Raw genomic sequence first — 18,698 nt, 5'->3', positions numbered from 1 at the left:
TTTATATATGTGACCGATCTTGTTCTGGCCTGCCCTGAGGTCAATGACCACTTGGCAAGTGGATTAGCACGTCTTTTATGGGTGAGTGAGTTTAACTTAAGTACCGCGCTAACCACCACACGCTGTCACTTCTCCTTACTGGTACCTCGTGACTGTGACTACACCCGTGGACCTCTACCTACTGTAGAATCCGAACATTGGATGTCACGGTTTTCCCCTCATTTTACACACTGGACCTTTAATTGGTCATAAAATCTGATCCGATCTACATCTACAGACAAGTAATGTGCTTAATGTAATATCAAACAAACAGTTACAATATTTCACGTCTTTATTGAACATATCCATTAAACATTCACAGTGCTGGTGAAAAAAAGTAAATGAATCCTTGGATTTAATATCTGGTTGCAGCTCCTTTGGCAACAATAACCTGAACCAAGCTCTTCTGATAGCTGCTGATCAGTTCAGGACGAGTTTTACAGAACTACTTCAGCTCAGCCATGCTGTTAGGATGTCTGGTGTGGACGGCTCTCTTCTGGTCGTTCCAAATCTGCATCTCTGTTGGACTCAGGTCTGGGCTCTGACTGCATGGGTCACTCCAAAAGGCGGATTTTCTTTTTACGAAGCCCCTCTGTTGTAGATTTACTTCAATGTTTCAGGGTCGTTGTCGTTGCTGCATCACCCACCTTCCACCGAGCTTCAGCTGGCGGACAACCACCCTGACATTATCCTGTAGGAAGCCTTGATAAACATAGGAATTCATTTTGCCCTCGATGACGGCAAACTGTCCAGGCCCTGAGGCAGCAGATCAGCCCTAAAGCCATGATGCTTCCTCCACCGTGCTTCACCGTTGGGATGATGTTTACATGCAGTGCTCTTTCCAAAAAAAACAACTTTTTTTCATCAGTCCACAAAACATTTTCACTGTAGTGTTGTGGAGTAACAAGGTGCTCTTTAGCAAACTTTTTTGGAAAGCAATTAACGAAGAAATCTAGGAAATTCCAAAGGGTTCACATACTTTTTTATTGCCACTGAATCATGAAGTTTTTTTTCGGCTGCACGAGCACAAACACATCCACCAGTTTCCCCCCTCGTTGTATCTCTGACAAATCTCCTGCGGCACGAGCTCGCGTCTGAAATCTAAAAAGACCAAATGAATATTAAAAGACGAATAGTCACAGTAATGAGCAGATTAATCAATACTGAAGTTATTAATCATCACTCGCATCATTATCGTGCTGTAATTTGTCACCTGCCTGTATTTAGCTAATCTCACTTCAGTCGTCCCAACAGCTGCATTTCAAAGTCATGTTACTTTGGTGCATGAAAGCAATCTGTCATGTGTGGTGTTTTTTTTTAATTATTATTATCGTCCCATCTAATTATCAGAGGAATGTGTTAAAAGGCTGAGGTATCGATTACCATTATCGTTGCTGCCTTCAAGTTCACGTCCCTACCAGACAAGTGTGAGGGTATTCTCGGTGTCGACCCCACTGCAGAGCTGAAGCGCAGGTCACAGTAGATGGAGGTAAATTAACGAACCGGCCGGTGCTAATCACCCCTCACTTAGGGATGAGTGGAAGTGGAGATGTTTAATTAAGTCAGGGAGGAGAGGGAGTGCATCGATGGAACTGACTGTGCACTGCTTAATGAAATCTTATCTCTATCTCTCTCTTACTGCATTCCCTGTCTTATTTTATTTGTTCCATACTTCCCTCTCTTTCCCTTCCTTTCATCATCCCTTTGTTCCTCGTTCAGTCATTTCCTCCTGATGTTTTTTCTTTTCTTTCTTTTTTTCATCAGTATTCGCTCACTTTTCTTTCCTCCCTCCATCTTTTCTCCCTCCCTCGCCCTCTTGCTCGGACGTTTCTTGGTTTTCTCTCACTTCATCAAGCACTCGCTCGACGTCTCGCACGGCACGTGTCACTGTGTGCATTTCTAATGGTTTCCTTATCGTTGCACCAGCAAAATGATATTTTCTCCCCTTCGGTCTTTTAACCCGAAACTGAGATTAAAACGGGAGACAAACCAGTGTTGGAGCGGAGATTGAAACACCCCCACATCAAAGGGACCTGGCGTGGGCAGTGCAGTGCAGTGATGATAATCGTGTGTGAAGAGTACATCCTCAACCCTGTGGAGTCACAGCACACGAGCAACACTACTAATCCCCTTTACATGACCGACGGGAGAATCACAGGTTGTCAGTCTTGACAGTCTTGAGTCTCTGAAACGGAAAGGTATCGATTATGCAGTCACATCCTCACACCGAGTGAATTATTAAGCTCAAATTTTGGAAAAGTCATGAAATTTGTTTCTCACAATAAAAATATCTGGGGACAATATCTGACAATAATATACACGCGCACCTCTCGCTGTAAAGGGTAGGCTAAATATAACAGATAAAGGCTGAAAATTACAGGACATGTCTGTTCTGATGATACAAGTCAGCAGTGTAAAGCTTGTTGTGGGCACCTCCTTTTATATTTAATAGAGGGTGGGTCAATATCTGAGAGTACAACTGTCAAGATGATGATTTTTTTTATTATTATTCCTATATTTCATGCATACATTGATGGTTTAGAGGTCGTGTATGCCTGTACGGAAACTTGCTGCCAAGTCATGGAAAACTGTTGGTTAAAATGTGTATAAACCCTGCAGAGGTGTTTTAGATCCAAAAATAGGTATTTATATGTGTATGGAAAACATTCTTGCATATGTTTTAACTGTGTGGCAATGAATATATGAATATAAACACCCAATAGGAACTCTATACTTTAGACTTTGTCAATGAAAACCCTTGTGGCAGTAAAACAGGACAAGGTAATACTTTGATAAAGCACCACCAAGATCAAGTTGTTCGTCTTGTTTTGTTTTCATATCATCACAGTTGTTTTGACTAATTTGGTCTTCCGGGGAAAAAATCTTGGTTTTGCCGCACGTCAGTGGGCCAATGGATCCCCCACAGCCCCGAACAGAACAGTTCCTCGCTTTTTTCCTTTGTTCTGATCTCGTCTCTGATCGTCAAATCAAGTGCTCTTTACTGAAATGTTTTTTTCAGAGCACTTTCCAGTGATAACGCACCATCAATGTTTCATCTTTCTATTAAGTGAAGTTTGCTGAAATTGATTTTTTTTTTGTCCTGTTGAGCTTGGTTGGTTTTCACTTTTCATTCAAACAGCCCTGGTTCTTCAAACAAATTAAAAACATATAAAACAAGATATATGACAACCCAGAGGCAGTGTGAATAAAACGTATTTAAGAAATTAAGATTCAAGACCAACCATAAACTCAAAGTCAAACTTTTCTAGTTAAAAAGTAGGATTTTGAAGCTTTATATATAGATGTTTAAAAACCACTGCAGTGACTCTCAGGTGTTGTAAATTGAGCTAAATTAAATGTTCTCTCTGCACTGAATCAATGCATCACGCCAGCCTTCAGCTGTATGCACACATGATTAAGACACATTCATAGCCAGTGGACCACTCATGCATATTTCAATAGAGGATTATTACAGAAGAAGATTATAAGAGTTAACAATAAAGTACTAATGATATGTGATGCTATTATGGTGGATGTTGTGCATAAAATGAGTTTAAGAGTAAGATAGTGATTATTTTAAGTGGATGTCTGTAAAATGTTTCTATGTTAATCGACATAAAACTGAGGCATTTCCATGAAAACTTTACTATCACGTTGATGAGCAGCTCAGCTTATGTGATTCATATAAGATAATGGCAAAGATGAGACCTGGCATTCATTATAAAAATCTATATGTTATTTTTATATACGTGTATATATTATTTAGAGCTGGTTTTGCATTGCATAGAAATGAAATATGGAAGGAGAGGAGGTAGGGAAATGTCAAATCGTTGTGAGAGAGGGAGCTGGAAAGATGAAAATTGTCCTTGGGCTCCGCTCTGTTCTGGGGAACAGTTTTGAACAAAGAAAGCAATAAAAAGGCGGAGAGATGCCGCCGCCTAATTAGAGCTTTAAGGAGCCATTTCAGTCGCTTGAAGCTCCTTCAATTTCACGACACTCAGATAAGAGGCAGGAAAAAAACGTCGGGGTAGCAGCAGGTTTACCACCAAGGGACCACCACAGAGAAACACAAGGGGAGCACCTTTTAATTGGGTCTTTGTCTGAGTTCTACTTTTAGTCGGAGTTGTTCAGTTCTTCCTCTCTTGTCTAAGTTTTAAAAGAAACACAGACATTACTGCTCTAAACGAGTGGGTTGTCGTGCTGCGACAGTCGTGTCCATTCTGCTCTCTGTGCAGTTATACTGTAATCCTCTAATGTGCTTTATTTCAGTTCAGACAGACAGGAAGAGAAGAGTCGGCCTTATCTCTCTTTTTCTTGCTGTGTTTGTGTTTTGACCGTGATTAAACCAATTTCCCATCCATCCGGTATTTTTCGGCACCTGATTACGCTGTAATAAGACGAACGAGGCTGCTGTGGGTTAGCTCCGAACACGTGTAGGAAACAGAAATTTCATTTGCTCTAATACCAGTCCGCTGCATCACTGACGTACACATACAGTAGGCTATAGGTAATGAAAAACATAATGTAGAGAATGGAGCCAAACAGCAATTTCAACATGCAAATCAAAATCACCATGGAAATGAGAGAAATAATAGTCTAGAGAATAGAGTAATGTGTCGTGCAGTATGTCCTCCCTCTCAAATTATGATATAATACACTGCCACCATGGCAACAATGTCAGGCACACAGTTTTACTTCGAGACTGGACTGTTTTCAGCTTAAATTGTTGATACAAATATCCTTCAAAATTAAAATAAAGTAATACAGTAAATAAATGTTTTTTTTTAAAAGTTATTATTTTCCCTTTGGTATATTCTCATATTTAGTTTCAGAATATGGATGATGGTCTTACATGAAGTGGCACAGAGTTTCCTGGATTGTGATAACATCAATGTGTCAACATACTGTAGTGCTGTATTTATTTGGCCAGCAAACATTTACTCTGCTTCCTATTAGCGACCCACGTGTCCATTATTGAATGTTAGCGTGGCCCGATGACTCATCAGTGCTGCCAAGAGCTTCAGGAATCAATGAGTCGACTGTCCAAGAAGTTAAAATGCGTGTTCTGACAATGACTGGCAGCTACAGTGACTCGGTATCGGAAAACGATTGAGCGAGGTAGAACCGGTTACAGTAGCATCCTAACTTCAAGTTATGGAAATAGAAGCAAAAAACCTGAAAAAATAGAAGAAAAATAGAAGAAAATCGCCTCTAGCTGCTCAGAGAATTTCTTTGTTTCCCTCATCAAACTCATCAAATACACAATCCAACAACTCCAAAATGCTCTCATGGACAAGTTGTGACCTGCACATTCACCACACCATGAGATAATAAGGAAACGTTATAAGACCGAGTTGTTTTCGAGGCAAATACAGACACTGCTTGCCGAAATACTGACCTGACGGGAACGCGCATCAACGGTTTTGCATGAATTTCCCTCTAAAACAACTCTGTCTGGTAACATTCTGTTATTATCTCATAGCGTGGTGAATGTGCAGGTCACAACTTGTCCACCAGAGCGTTTTGGAGTTGTTGGATTGTGTATTTGATGAGTTTGATGAGGGAAACCAAGAAATCCCATTAGCCTCCCTAGCGTAGCTCTGAGCAGCTCGCCCGCTCTGCTCCGCCGTTCTAAAAATAGCTTGCACCGACAATTAAAGGTAACAAACCTACTGCTAAGACTACAGGGATTATGGCAATGGCCCAATTTGCCAAAATGTTGAACTATCCCTTTAATGCTGGCTTTGTAGTAAGAGCAAAACTTAAATAGCTCCTGTTGCATATTGTCATGCATTTTATTTCAGAAAAATTGATTCATCTGAGTAATAACGATGAAATAGACAATAAAACATTCAAGAGAAGAAGAGAAAATGATAATAAACCACTGATTCAACTCAGTATTTTTTTGTGAAAGTCAATGTCTTCTACATCGACCTTAAGAAGAAGTGAAAGCAACATAATGACAATAATAAACTATCTTGGATCAAGGATGTTGAAGTGGAGTCACATCAGTTTGACAGCACATTACAGAACAATCACCGTTCAGTCCTAAGAGATGTGACCTTTAAGTGCTGTGTTTCTCTGTGAATGAAACGTTGGAGAGATTGTAGCACATGTGGGACGAAGGAGAGAAAACGAGGCGACTCGCAGGTCACCAGACAAACAGACACACGATCGGATAAATGGAAATCTCCATGGAGGGTTCCAGCTGTTATAATTCAGGGCGTAACATTTCTCATCTTATCTGTTTCTCCTTCCATAGTTTTGTTTTATCTTCAGAGCCAGGGTTTGTTTCTATAGGTACCAGCTCTGATTTAACCTTGTGCGGCTGCTGCAGAGTAAAAAAAAACAACTTTGTCCCTTTTTTTAAATTACATATCCAGAAGAAAAAGTCAGATTCTAAGTATATTTGACTTTGCTCTCTTGCTGTTTCTGCATGAAATTATCCCGTGTCCTTTTTTTTTCCCCACCCGGTGCATCTCAGCTCAGTGAGACATTTAATATGGATGGCATCAGGATGAATGTGACACTTGCTCCCAAGGCCTCGGTATAAACCACGGAGGAGGGGCTGATGCGCTATTAGAGTTGTCAGCAGGGCCGGTGCGCGCGTTGGGAGTCGAGCTCCACTCGTCCATAGATCAAGATGAGGTCCTGTCGGCCGTAAATTACACCGCCAAAGTCATCATCGCGGTGTCAGTCTTTACAAACGAGGTCTGCGGAGGCGGCCTGGCCCCCAACACGATCTGGAATCACCTCTATTTGTTGCTAAGTGCGACGATAATGGACGAAGATGACTGCCTTCCTCGAAACCCGTCTTGTCTCTCTCTCTCTGGTGGCGAGCGGGTGTGTGAGAGCGGAGGAGGAGGAAGAGGAGTGGGTGGAGGAGGATGGAGGCCTTGGGACAGAGGCTGTGAATTCTGGCTCCATCTTGAGTCTTGTCTGCTTCACTGGCGTCTTGTTTGACTGATGAGGTTTCATCACTGAAAAGATGGAGAGAGGAAAAGGAAGGAGGCGATAAACACACAGACTACAGGTCGATAAATGACCGATAAATTAAATCTCTAAATTAGAAACTGCTCCAGAGGTTCATCAGTAGGTTGTAGCTCAGAGTGACATTGTTGTTATTTTATCAGAATGACATTTATGTCAATATCAGAGTTTATGGACCTGATTTCACTTTTTAAAGGGACATTGTGTAACTTCTCCTGTTATCTATTCACGAAAATCGATTATTTCGTTCAAAAGTCTGTTTTTCATTAATCAGTAATCCCCCCCATCAACAAACTGAAGTGTTCCTTTCAGCTCTGAATTTACCGTTCATATCATTCATATCTCCATGGAGCGGGTAAGCTCGGTGCTGGCTGCCATGTGGTTTCGCCATGTTTTTACGTTCAGTGGCAGCGTGACGGTAGGAAACCACGGAAACTCAGCGGAGACACCGTGCTTGTCGGCTCAGGTGGAGGTGGCGTCTGTGAAAAGTCACCGCGGTAACGCAGTGAGGAGGAATGGAGCGTTACACTGATGCTGCATTCACCTGCAGTCGGGCAGACGGCCATCGGTAACAAACCAGATGTCATTTTAGTCACAGAAGTGGAGAGAAAGCCGGTAAAACGTGGGTCGGGTAAACAATACGACATCGCCATGACAACATATTGTCACGTGTATTGTTTTGCCTCGTGCTGACGAACCACTTGTTTACATAGAGGCTTGTTTATGCCGTTATAACAGCGACTGTCGTCCGTCTGCCGTCTGCCAAATTTCACGTGAATGCAGCATGAAAAATACGATTGAGTTGCTTGCGATATACAACTGCAACGCTAGATGGGAGTAATTCCTACACAATGTACCTTTAAAACAGGTTTATTTATCAGAGATGGTGCATGATAATAAAATCTGCTGTCATCTGTTTTACCTGGACAGACGTTTACATACAGTAGTCACCCTGAAAACCCTTCAAAATAAAAGCACAGAGAGCAATATTATCAATCAGTCACATTTTATTTATACTGTAGAATACAGTAGGTGCATTTCTGTTTGTGGCGTGAAGTTATGCAATGCATTACCTGAAGAATTAAAATACCGTAAGAATGTGCTAATATTTAAATTTTAAAAAAGGTACAAAGACGTGATGATAGATAAATACAGACTTGCTCCTGGGTAACCAAACAATGGAAAGCATTGAGTTTAATAATACCTGTTTCTGTTCATATAAACAGCTTAATCAATAATAGAGTGGGTCTGAACAGGTGCCTGTAAAAGAAAAGAGAGAGCAGTAGCAACGTATTTTCAGAGAGCTGTGAATTACCGAGCCGCAGGTACGAGGTGCGAGTCGCTGACACTCATAATGACTCCCCGGTTCCTCGTTCCAGGTTGATGTGGTAATACAGAACTCGTTACCGAGGTGACAGGGAGGCTCTCGGCTCTCCAGACGTCGAGGACGGTGACAAATATCAAAGGGGGAAAAAAGTCGGCAAAAACGAAACTGTAATTGCCGTTGGAACCGAAACACAAAGGACACTTCAGCATCCTGAGACGCCGAGGCGAGGAGACGATCTCCAGAGAGTCCTCCGCTGCTTTATTTAGTCTGAAAATCATTTAAATGAAGTCAAAGCCACATGTTTACGACACTGTTGTCACTGCTGCTGTTTCAGTTATCACCTTTCCTAATATACAATAGCACAGCATTGAACTCATTGATCTGCATGTTGTGTTTGTTTATATTTATATACTAACATTAACATCTGTTATATTTCTAATATAACATATTTTTTTAGTTTTATGTAGTTCTTAGTTTTTATGTGTTCTCTGAACATGGGTTGTATGTTGGAAGGAAGCAGGTTATTTCTGGATTTGTACATGACTAACGCTGTTTTCTGGTCTACCAAGTCCATGAATTTAAGTGCTTTTGACCTTATGAATAATGAATTGGTATGATCATAAAAACCAACATTATTAACTATTCTCAGGTTTTGCAGGCTTGGGTCTTGGCGGTGGTGTCCCACCACACGTGTTAAAGTCACAGTGCAGCAGCCTTTTTTGCGAGCCCCATAACTGATATTTAAAGTTGTGCTGGACTCGAGGGTTAAGCTTCATCAAACCGCCGAAGGCCTCGTCACCTCTGCTGCTGTCAGAAAATCATTAGTGAGTGTGTTCCTCCAACACTCTGAACCCGGTCTTGTGATTTTGAAACCTTGAGAATTTCTCTTTTGAAATAGTTGAAAGCAATTATGTGCTCATGATAGGAGGAGGCTAAATAGGGCGGGAGGTGGGGCAGCTGACATTTGATTTGGAGAGTACTTTGAAGTAAAAGTGGGGAGTCGTCACTCCTAAACCTTTTGTGATATGTGTGTATGTGTGTGTGTCTGGCCACGTATGAGTGAACGCTGCCTTTCTCCAGTTCTTCCTCTTTTTTTATATATATATATAAATGATTCAAAGTGTAATAGAAGTCTTAGCCTTTCTGTCTTAAATTGAAATGGAGTCGTAGCTTTAATCTTGCAGACCACAGCAGGCTGTGGCATTAAGGTTACATGAGGATCAGAGCCGCCACTGGAGCTGCGCAATAAAAGTGTAATAGAAGATCATAGAGCTGTGGTGATAACAAAGACATGGCATCTGTCACTGATGTTTCCTCTGCACCGCGCGGCTCTCCGACTCCGACTCTGTATTTTGCACATGTGCGTAACGGCGAGACAAGAAGTGTGAGGAAGTTCAGTTAAAACCAATCATTCGTTTTAATTACTGATTAGTCAGTTGGTTTACATCTTGATTAATTGAACAATTTCCCAGAACGTTTGTGTTTTTGTAGATTAATGAGTCGTAACTCTCAACGACTTATCAAACCTCAGTCTCACATGAAGCTGTTGCTGCTGCTGTTTGTTGTGTTGAGTTTTTCTCAGACGCCGTGTTGTCGCTGATTGATCCATTTTACCTTCAGATGGAAAAACACTCAGAGGGAATTCCTTTTCTTTGATTAATTAACTCTCAGTATAAAATTCAGTGTGATGTGTTGATCAATGGCCGCCTCCTGCTGACTCAGCGACACCCTGAAGCCTCTCATCTCCTGATCAATTCAGGCTCCAGGTGAAGGGCTGAACAATAGCTGCTCTCATTAACTGCGTGGCCTCTGATGTGTGCTGAGCCACTTTGGGCCATTTTCCCTGCTGTTTTGTTTTTGTTGTTGTTGTTTTATTCCTGATGTTTTTCTCATCTGATAAATGTCAGTTGAAGCCACAGGGTTTTATCATTTGTGCTGCTGTGATGTAATCACATCTTTCAGTCCTTCGGTGTTAATGTTGTTTCCAGAGTCATGAGGAACCAGATCTTTACTTATTGACAAATGCAATGTACATATTATGAGTTGTATCAGGAGGAGTCAGTCCATGTTTAAAGGAGCCATATGATGTCCCTTTTCCACAAATTAAAATAGTTCCCAGGTGTCTTAAAGACATGTCTGTGACATGCTTCGGTCAAAACACCCCAAGGATCAAACATCACAGCTCTTTTCATCCTCTCAAAACAGCTCTGTTCAGAACGGCTGGTTTCAGTGCCTGTCCCTTTAAATGCAAATGAACCACTGCTTGCCCCGCCCCCTTCTACCGGTCCTAGGTAGAAGGAGCAGGGTTATGCAAATTCGAAACCTAGATACATCACTGGAAGACAACTGAGGGAACAGCTCATAACGCCACATGGATTTCAACCTAGGGAGCCTGAAAATTTGAGATTTTTTTTCAATTCTCACATTTTGCCGGAAGGCAAGACAAACACCCAAATATATGTTAAAGAGCCTTCAAAAAGTCATATTTCTCTAATATGTAAGACACCTGATGTGGTTCCTACAGAATGATGAATGATCCTACAATCATTGCGCCGCCTCAAGCACGTAAACCAACTTTTAATGCTTCATCATTTATCCTACAATTGCAGACATAAAAACTATGATTCTGTGTCTGAAATATGAGACAGGACTCAAACACCTGACTGTGCTCCACTGTTTTTATCTTGATTCAAACATTTGTAGTGAACAGCAGTCAGCTCTGATTTCCCTGATAAAGCAAATTATGTCGGCGCAGTTTGATCCCGGCCTTCAGGTGGAGCGCTGCGTCGTCGTATCTGTGTGTTTTCACAAGTGACCTGGAAAAAGAAAAAGGTGTTTTTACTGTACGCTGTGCACGGCGCCGACCATCTGTTTCTCTGCCTCTCGTCAGGTCCACCTGTTGAAGGACCAGCTGAGCGCGGAGGCCACGGCTCGGCTGGAGGCCCAGGCTCGAGTCCATCAGCTGCTGCTGCAGAACAAAGACCTGCTGCAGCACATCTCCCTGCTGGTTAAACAGATCCAGGAGCTGGAGACCAAGATGTCTGGACCAAACTCAAGTAAGTGGATTGTGTGCATGGCTTATGTGCTGAATGCCTATGCATGGAGGGGGGGGAAATATGTGTATATATATGCACAGGCATCTACAGAGAAACAGATGTACATGTGGGGGATGCTTTTGCCAAGAGGAGACACGGGGATTTTGCCATTTGTGAACTCCATCAGCTCCTACTGGCAGGTAGGAGGAAATAAAACAGCAGCAGCTGCTGTGTGGCGAAGCTCCAGCTCATCCCTCCCACAACAGAAAGAAATGACAGGTCAGAACAAATTCAATACCGTCGTCATGTTAAGCAGGTGTTACATGAACACATCAGTCCCCACAACAAATATCATTTTTGTTCATGTTGTACAGGTGGAAATTTTATGTGATTTGCAACGCTCTGCTCAGATAGTTCAGTCTTTGGAATGTGTTGGTTGAACAGTTTTCTACAGGAATCAACATGTGCATCTAAAACACACACAGAAAGACATTATGTGGGATAAAGAAGAAGTTCATCAGTCAAGGCCGCGTTATTATATTGCATGTTTCAAACACACAAGCAGCTCCTTTATGTAAAAAAACTCCACCAGTAAAAAATAAGAAAAAATACATCAGATAGAGTTAAAGAAATGCATCAATACAACTATACAGAAATAAATCCTCCAATGAAGTAAAGTGCAACAGTGCAAACAATCCAAAGTTTCCTCTACTGTACTTTTATATGAAGATTTGAATGTGGAGGTGTTTCAGCCTTTAACATCATCAGGAAGTCGGCTCCAGTTGATAACAGGACATGACCTTCATGTTTTCCAGGCAGATCAGAAGTTTGTTTTGGCTCAAGGTCGTCGGAAAAAAGTGAATATGTTCAAAAGTCCTTAAGAGACAACGCTGGAGTCGCTGAGTCTGCAAGAGAAATCTGTCCCTTTGTCCCTTTATTATTCTCCCACGGTTTAACACTTCACTGAAATCTGTCAGTCAAACAGGCATTAAGTTTCTATGCATGTGAAGAGGTTTTATACTTAATAAAACACAGATCTGTTCACAGATCAGCGCAGCGCAGCGGATAAAAAGAGACAGAAACACGTGATTCAGCGTTTTCAGGATCCAGGTCCACTGTCGCTGCATGTGACAGTTCAAACACTGAAGCCACACACTCAGAGCCGTGGCGGAGCAGACTCACTCAGACAGACAGCAGAGAGAGGGCGAGGGCCCTGAACGCCTCGTCAGGCCTAAATGGAAATTCCCGAGCAGCATCAGTATGAGAGTGGACCACAGCGCTCTGCTTTGTCAGTCTCCACATTATCCCCCCGCTGCTCTTTCATCCACAACCCCTCCTTCCCTCCCTCCTCCTCATCCTCACACGTTGGCACATTTTTAAGTCTGTTCATCGACTGTCAGAGAGCGACAGTCTTCTGGGTGCCGCTGCCCTGCAATTATCACCCTGTGAGAGTCAATCGTTTTGTTTTATCAGCCAACATTTTCAGAAAGATCAGTGTGAAAGAAAAAAAAGAAAAAAGAAAATGTTTTCATTGCTGCTTCTGCACAGTTCAAACCTACACTTCATTTCACACAAGGTCAGAGTCAGAGAAGCTGCTCTGTGAACGCTCATGGAGTCCAAATAATATTTTAAGTATAATATAATAACATCTTTACCGTGCATTTACCTCCTTTTACCTCACATTGTTGAACAGATTCAATACCTATCTCAAGGTCTCACACTGCACCGAAGCTTCAGTGTTGTCGCTGCACAGCAACTTATATAACAATGAGAATGTAATAATGTCGTATAATAATGAAAGTGTCTGTTTCTTTTACAGCACAATAAACATGTCGTTATGACTGAAACACATTCACATCAGTAGACTTTCTTCAAGGCACACTTCCACTTGTCAAACACGAGCGTAGCCAATCAATTAACATCAATTACCACCGCATTTCATCTGTAATGTAATGTGTCGCCTGGGATCGACCGCGCGGACACACTCCTTTTTAATGTCATTAGCTCCACCTGAGTGTCCACCGTGAGAGAAGTAGATTTCACGGCGTGTGACACGGTGGTCAGCGTCGTTCCACAACCTGAAGTCTGGTTTGTCTGTGGACAGGAGGTTTTATTAGACCCAGTTCACTGCATTAGCATTAGAAAGGCTGCAGCTATTGAGTCCCAATAGGTTTTAAAAAGTCAGTTACCTGCTCCTCAGCTAATAGGCTGCAGCAGCTGCACTCGGTTAAAGGGGTAGTTCAACATTTTGGAGGGGTACACTGTTAGACAGATGAAACTTTGTGATGTGGTTAAAGGCGAAAGAGAAAATAGTTTGTACTGTACTGAACCTCCCATCCACTTTAAAGGGATAGTTCAACATTTTAGCAAATTCTCCTATCGCCATAATCCCTGTAGTCATAGCAGTAGGTTCATTACCTTTAATTATCGCTGCATGTTGTTTTGAGATCGGCGGGGCAGAGACATGAGCTGCTCAGTGAACACAATGGAGGTGAACGGTCCAGGTCCCCTGTCCCTCATCAAACTCATCAAATACACAATCCAACAACTCCAAAACACTCTGGTGGACAAGTTGTGACCTGCACATTCACCACACTATGAAATAACAACTTGTCCACCAGAGCGTTTCATTGTGTTCACTGAGCAGCTCATGTCTCTGCCCCGCCGATCTCAAAACAACATGCACTGATAATTAAAGGTGATGAACCAACTCCTATGACTATAGGGATTATGGTGATAGGAGAATTTGCCAAAATGTTGAACTATCCCTTTAAAGTGGATGGGAGGTAGTAGTACAAAGTACAAACTATTTTTCTGTTTCGCCTTTAACCACATCATAAAGTTTCATCTAGCAGCGTATTTGCTGAGACTCCAGATGTGAATGAGTGTGATTCACGCAAGTTTCCTCTCAGTGAGATAAGATGATGTCACGCTGGTTTGGTTTTTGGTTGCACGCGTCTGAACAGTAACTGAGCGTAGAAGAAAAGTGTTTCCTGCTGCCGGAGATCAGAGTGACTCGCCAAAATAAAAGCGGGAGGTTTATGGTAAAACCTCGCACTTTGCTGGTTTCTGATTTGAGCCTTTAAATGTTTTAATCTGTTCCTCCAGCTGAGCCTCGTGGATCATGTTTCACGTCTCAGCGGCGACTCCAACAACACAGCTCCCTCTAATCTTCTAACACGGGGCTGTTTTTGTGTTTGATCGTCTGTAACTTTGTTACACATCTTTTAATCTGGTTTCCACTGTTTTCCACCTGACTATAGTCTTTCACCAGCTCTTTGTACCACATCAAACTGCACTGCAGATTTTCTACACCAGCTTTTGTCAGACAGTCGAGCAACTGAGAGAGGAAACAGATTTTTGTTGCAGGAAGTTTTTCCCGATGTATTTGTTGATTTCTTTGACAACACTGTAACTCGGTAGAGGTGAGTGTTTGATCCTGAGCACACGGACTTTTCCTTTAATGTATCTGTCTGCACCCACTTCCTATAAAGAATGCAAAGCATGTTTGGCTGTGCAGCCCCGGTGGTGGTGATGACGATGATGAAACGCTTTGAAACATGTTTCCTTCTTCTTCATCTTCTTATTTTTCCTCTTCTTCTTCTTCTTCTTCTTCTTCTTCTTCTTCTTCTCTTTTCCTCGCCCCGGTAGAAACACATGCATTGATTTATTGGAAGCCGAGTGATCGATTCTGTGAAGATTCGGCTTCACATCACATTCATTATTCTGCTGTGATCCGGCAGCAGGTGTGATAGAGGAGGAATTCAGATCAAGGCCCAGAGGAAGTTGAATGAATGTGGTATAAATATTTGATCCGTCCGATCTGCTTATTCATCACTTCCCTCCTTTTTATCCACCTCTCTCTCTGTCTCTCTCTCTCTCTCCTGTCCAGTGGGCTCCCAGGACAGTTTGTTGGAGATCACGTTCCGGTCCACGGTCCCTCCGGTGATCTGCGACCCCACCACCCCGAAGCCCGAGGTGTCGGCGCTCAACTTCCCCGCGCTGGGCAGCAACGGCGGCGACGGGAGCAGCAACGCCTTCTCGTCGTCCAACGGGACCCTGGGAAGCCCCCTAGGTAGGGACCAGTGTCTTCTCAAACTGGAGTGTTTCCGTTTCCTCCCGGGGCCGCCGGGGCCTCGGCCTCCTCCCCGACTCCCCTCGCCCCCGCCGCCGCTCAAGGCCAACAGGCTAGTAGAGGTCAAAAGCCCCAGCGAGGCGTCCGAGGGCACGGCCGAGCTGCTGTCCCGCGACGTCAAAGCTCTGGGCTGCCTGGACTTTGCCAGGTTTCGCGAGTCGGGCATCGCCTCGGAGTACGAGTCGAACACGGACGACAGCGACGAGGACGAGGGGGAAGACGAGGAGGAGGAGGAGGAGGAGGAGGAGGAGATGGAGATTTTTGGCTGGGGGACGGACGAGGAGACACTGAGGCTGCTCAATGTCCTCAACAGACAGGCCACTCCCGACTGCCTGGGAGATGAAATAGCGGTGTAACACACTAACATGCCCCCCCAAAACACACACACACACACACACACACACGCACCCTGAAGAATCCTGTGTTTGTCCATTCACTTCAAACAACATGTAGCAGACAAACAGATAAAACCAGAATATTATCAGACAGTCAGCCCCCCCCTCGGATTTTTATATTGTTTGATTATTAAAGGGATACTTCACCCAAAATCGATAAGTCACCAATTTTCTACTCACCGTCATGCCAAGGAAGGGTTTGGAGAACTTTCTGAGTCATCAAAACGCTTTTGGAGTTCCAGGGGGGGTCCGGCTGGCAACGGATTTTCATATAATGGTGGTGGATAGAGTTCACTTTTGAATCGTCCAAAACACACACTATGAAACATCCAGATACCTCCATACTGCTCGTCTGTACTGACCCAAGTGTCCTGAAGCCGCCACATGAAAAAGTTGTTGGGAAAAACTTAATGTGATCTCTGTTTTTATCCTTGTTGTAGCAGTAGCTCCCAGTGGCTCTGTTGATGTTTGTGCACATGCGTGAGATTTGCTGCCAGATGTTGGTTCGTCGTTGTAAACCATTGGATGTTTGATGTAAACACGGAAGAACATCTCGCAGCAAATTTTGCGTAGCCACTAGGAGCTACTACTACAACAAGGATAAAAACAGAGATCACATTACTTTTTTTCCCAACAACTTTTTCATGTGGCGGCTTCAGGACACTTGGGTCAGTACGGACGAGCAGTATGGAGGTATCTGGATGTTTCATAGTGTGTGTTTTGGACGATTCAACAGTGAACTCCGCCGCCATTATATGAAAATCCGTTACCAGCCGGACCCCCCCTGGAACTCCTGAAGCATTTTGATGACTCAGAAAGTTCTCCAAACCCTTCCTTGGCACGACGGTGAGTAGAAAATTGGTGAATTATTGATTTTGGGTGAAGTATCCCTTTAACACTAATAATATCAGATATTTGTGACGTCAGTATTAAAGTGGCTCCAGTTTCAACATGAAGCAAATGAAAGCAGTCGCCACAAATCATTTAAGCAACAACACAGGAGCCTCCTGTGTTGTTTTTAGTTTGAGGCTGCGCTGAACAGAAAGACACAGAAATGAATAAGTAACTAGATAAATAAAAGCAGAAGAAAGACGCGTCAGTTTGAGTCGCCTGACGTTACCGTCCTTGATCGTTTGACACGTGAGGATGACGTGTTGTCAGGAGAAACTTAAAGTGACAAATCAACAAAAAACACATGAGTCTTAGAGAGAAAGGAGATCCGTCTTTCATCAACATTCCTTACTATTTATTAATTATTATTTTGTTTATTATTATGTTATTCTACCACAGTTATAGTAGTTAGAGCCACAATCTCTCCTGACTCACCTGGATCTGTACAGGAGTGAATCTCCAGAGACACCTGAGGAAACACGAGTGTTTGAGCAGCACAGAAAAACGTTATTATCTATAATGAGTCGGATTTCAGTGGATAAAGACAAGACGATGATTTGCTTCATGTTCAGGCTGATCACACTTTGATATTAGCATCACCTGAAGGATCCTGTGACGACCACAGCTGTGAAACAGTGTGAAGCTAATCTCTTATCTCTATGCATCACGGTGCATACACCCCGCCTCCTTAAAGTCTCCTGCTTTTCTTTCCTTTCCTCCTTTTTGCCTCTGTTTTTCCTCTATCCACACACACACACACACACACACAGACACACACACACTCCCAACATCAGCTCACTGCTAAAAATCGAAATTGTGATTCAGGAGCTCTATAAATAAAATCAGGTATTTACCCTAAACAGTTTCAGCACAGATTGAAATCCAGTAAAAACGTCAGTCTGTGCTCGTCAATGTCAGCGTGTATGACAGAAAATCAAACCAACCTTAAATGTACATACACACACACACACACACACACACACACATCTCCCGTAGGTTAGTTCAGGGGCAAGCGTTCAATTTGTCAGGACCGGGGGAGCGTTCGCTGTCGGTCACGCTGAGCAGGAAAACAAGACGAGCGGGGCCGGACAGCGGAGAGACTGATGAGCTCGTGACCTTGAAACGGAGTGAGAAGTGACTCTTCTTCTGACGCGGAGAGACGGACACTCGGGCCAAATCTGGAGAGGAACTTTGTCACAGAGGGAAGTCCTCTCTCTCTCGTTCTGTTCATAATCGATCAAAAGACTATTTTTAGACGAAAAAAAACCTGTATCTGTTGTTTGTGTCGGAGCTTTGTTTTCTAGTACGTCGTCATCACACCTAACTGTCGAGCCGCCCCGTCCTTGACTTCTGCAGGCAACCCCTCTCTTTTTTGTCTCCTCACAATTTGTTGACTTGGTAGTCAGAGCATGTTTGCACTCTTTTCACGAGTCCACACATTTCCCCCTGCCTTTTTAATTTATGTAAAGCCGGGATTAGTTGGACCTCAAGGAACGCTGTTTGTTTCTTTTATTCAGCCCCATAAACAAAAACTCTCTCTCTCCCCGTCGTCGTTGTGCCAGAGCAGCGGCTCACAGATGACAGCCAAGAGTGGTCTCGTTTTTTTGTTTTTGTTTTTGAACCCAGCTCTGTGTATGGCGCCGTCCAGGCACAATGCAGTATTAAAGTCTTCATTTTGTTTCACCAGGAAAAAAAAGAGCCACAGAGTTTCATTTCAACGTGCACGGCCCTGCAGCTTATCAGATCAGCAAATCCTGTCAAATCAATGCAGGCAATCCAGTGTTTTGGCAGAAAAGAAAAAAGGGGGTAGATGCTGCAGAGATTTAAAGGGGAATAAGGCCAATTTTCAATGTGCTTTTGCAAACAGCTGCAGCCTGATCTGATGG

General features: G+C 43.1%; 1 protein-coding gene across 2 annotated transcripts in view; it reads left to right on the top strand.

Moving 5' to 3' along the window:
- LOC146989110 (carboxyl-terminal PDZ ligand of neuronal nitric oxide synthase protein-like) overlaps window positions 1-18,698 on the top strand; it is a 249,511-nt gene that overhangs the window by 199,049 nt on the left and 31,764 nt on the right. For both annotated transcript variants that reach the window (XM_085775086.1, XM_085775085.1), the window contains exons 9-10: window positions 11,247-11,412; window positions 15,284-15,466. In XM_085775086.1, the coding sequence (XP_085631212.1) occupies window positions 11,247-11,412; window positions 15,284-15,466 (349 nt within the window). The remainder of the gene's footprint in view (window positions 1-11,246; window positions 11,413-15,283; window positions 15,467-18,698) is intronic.

The sequence above is a fragment of the Trachurus japonicus genome, chromosome 4 (assembly GCF_045865225.1).
Source record: "Trachurus japonicus isolate A0001 chromosome 4, Traja_1.0".
Classification (NCBI taxonomy): Eukaryota; Metazoa; Chordata; class Actinopteri; order Carangiformes; family Carangidae; genus Trachurus; species Trachurus japonicus.
This window is presented reverse-complemented; position numbering and strand designations above follow the sequence as displayed.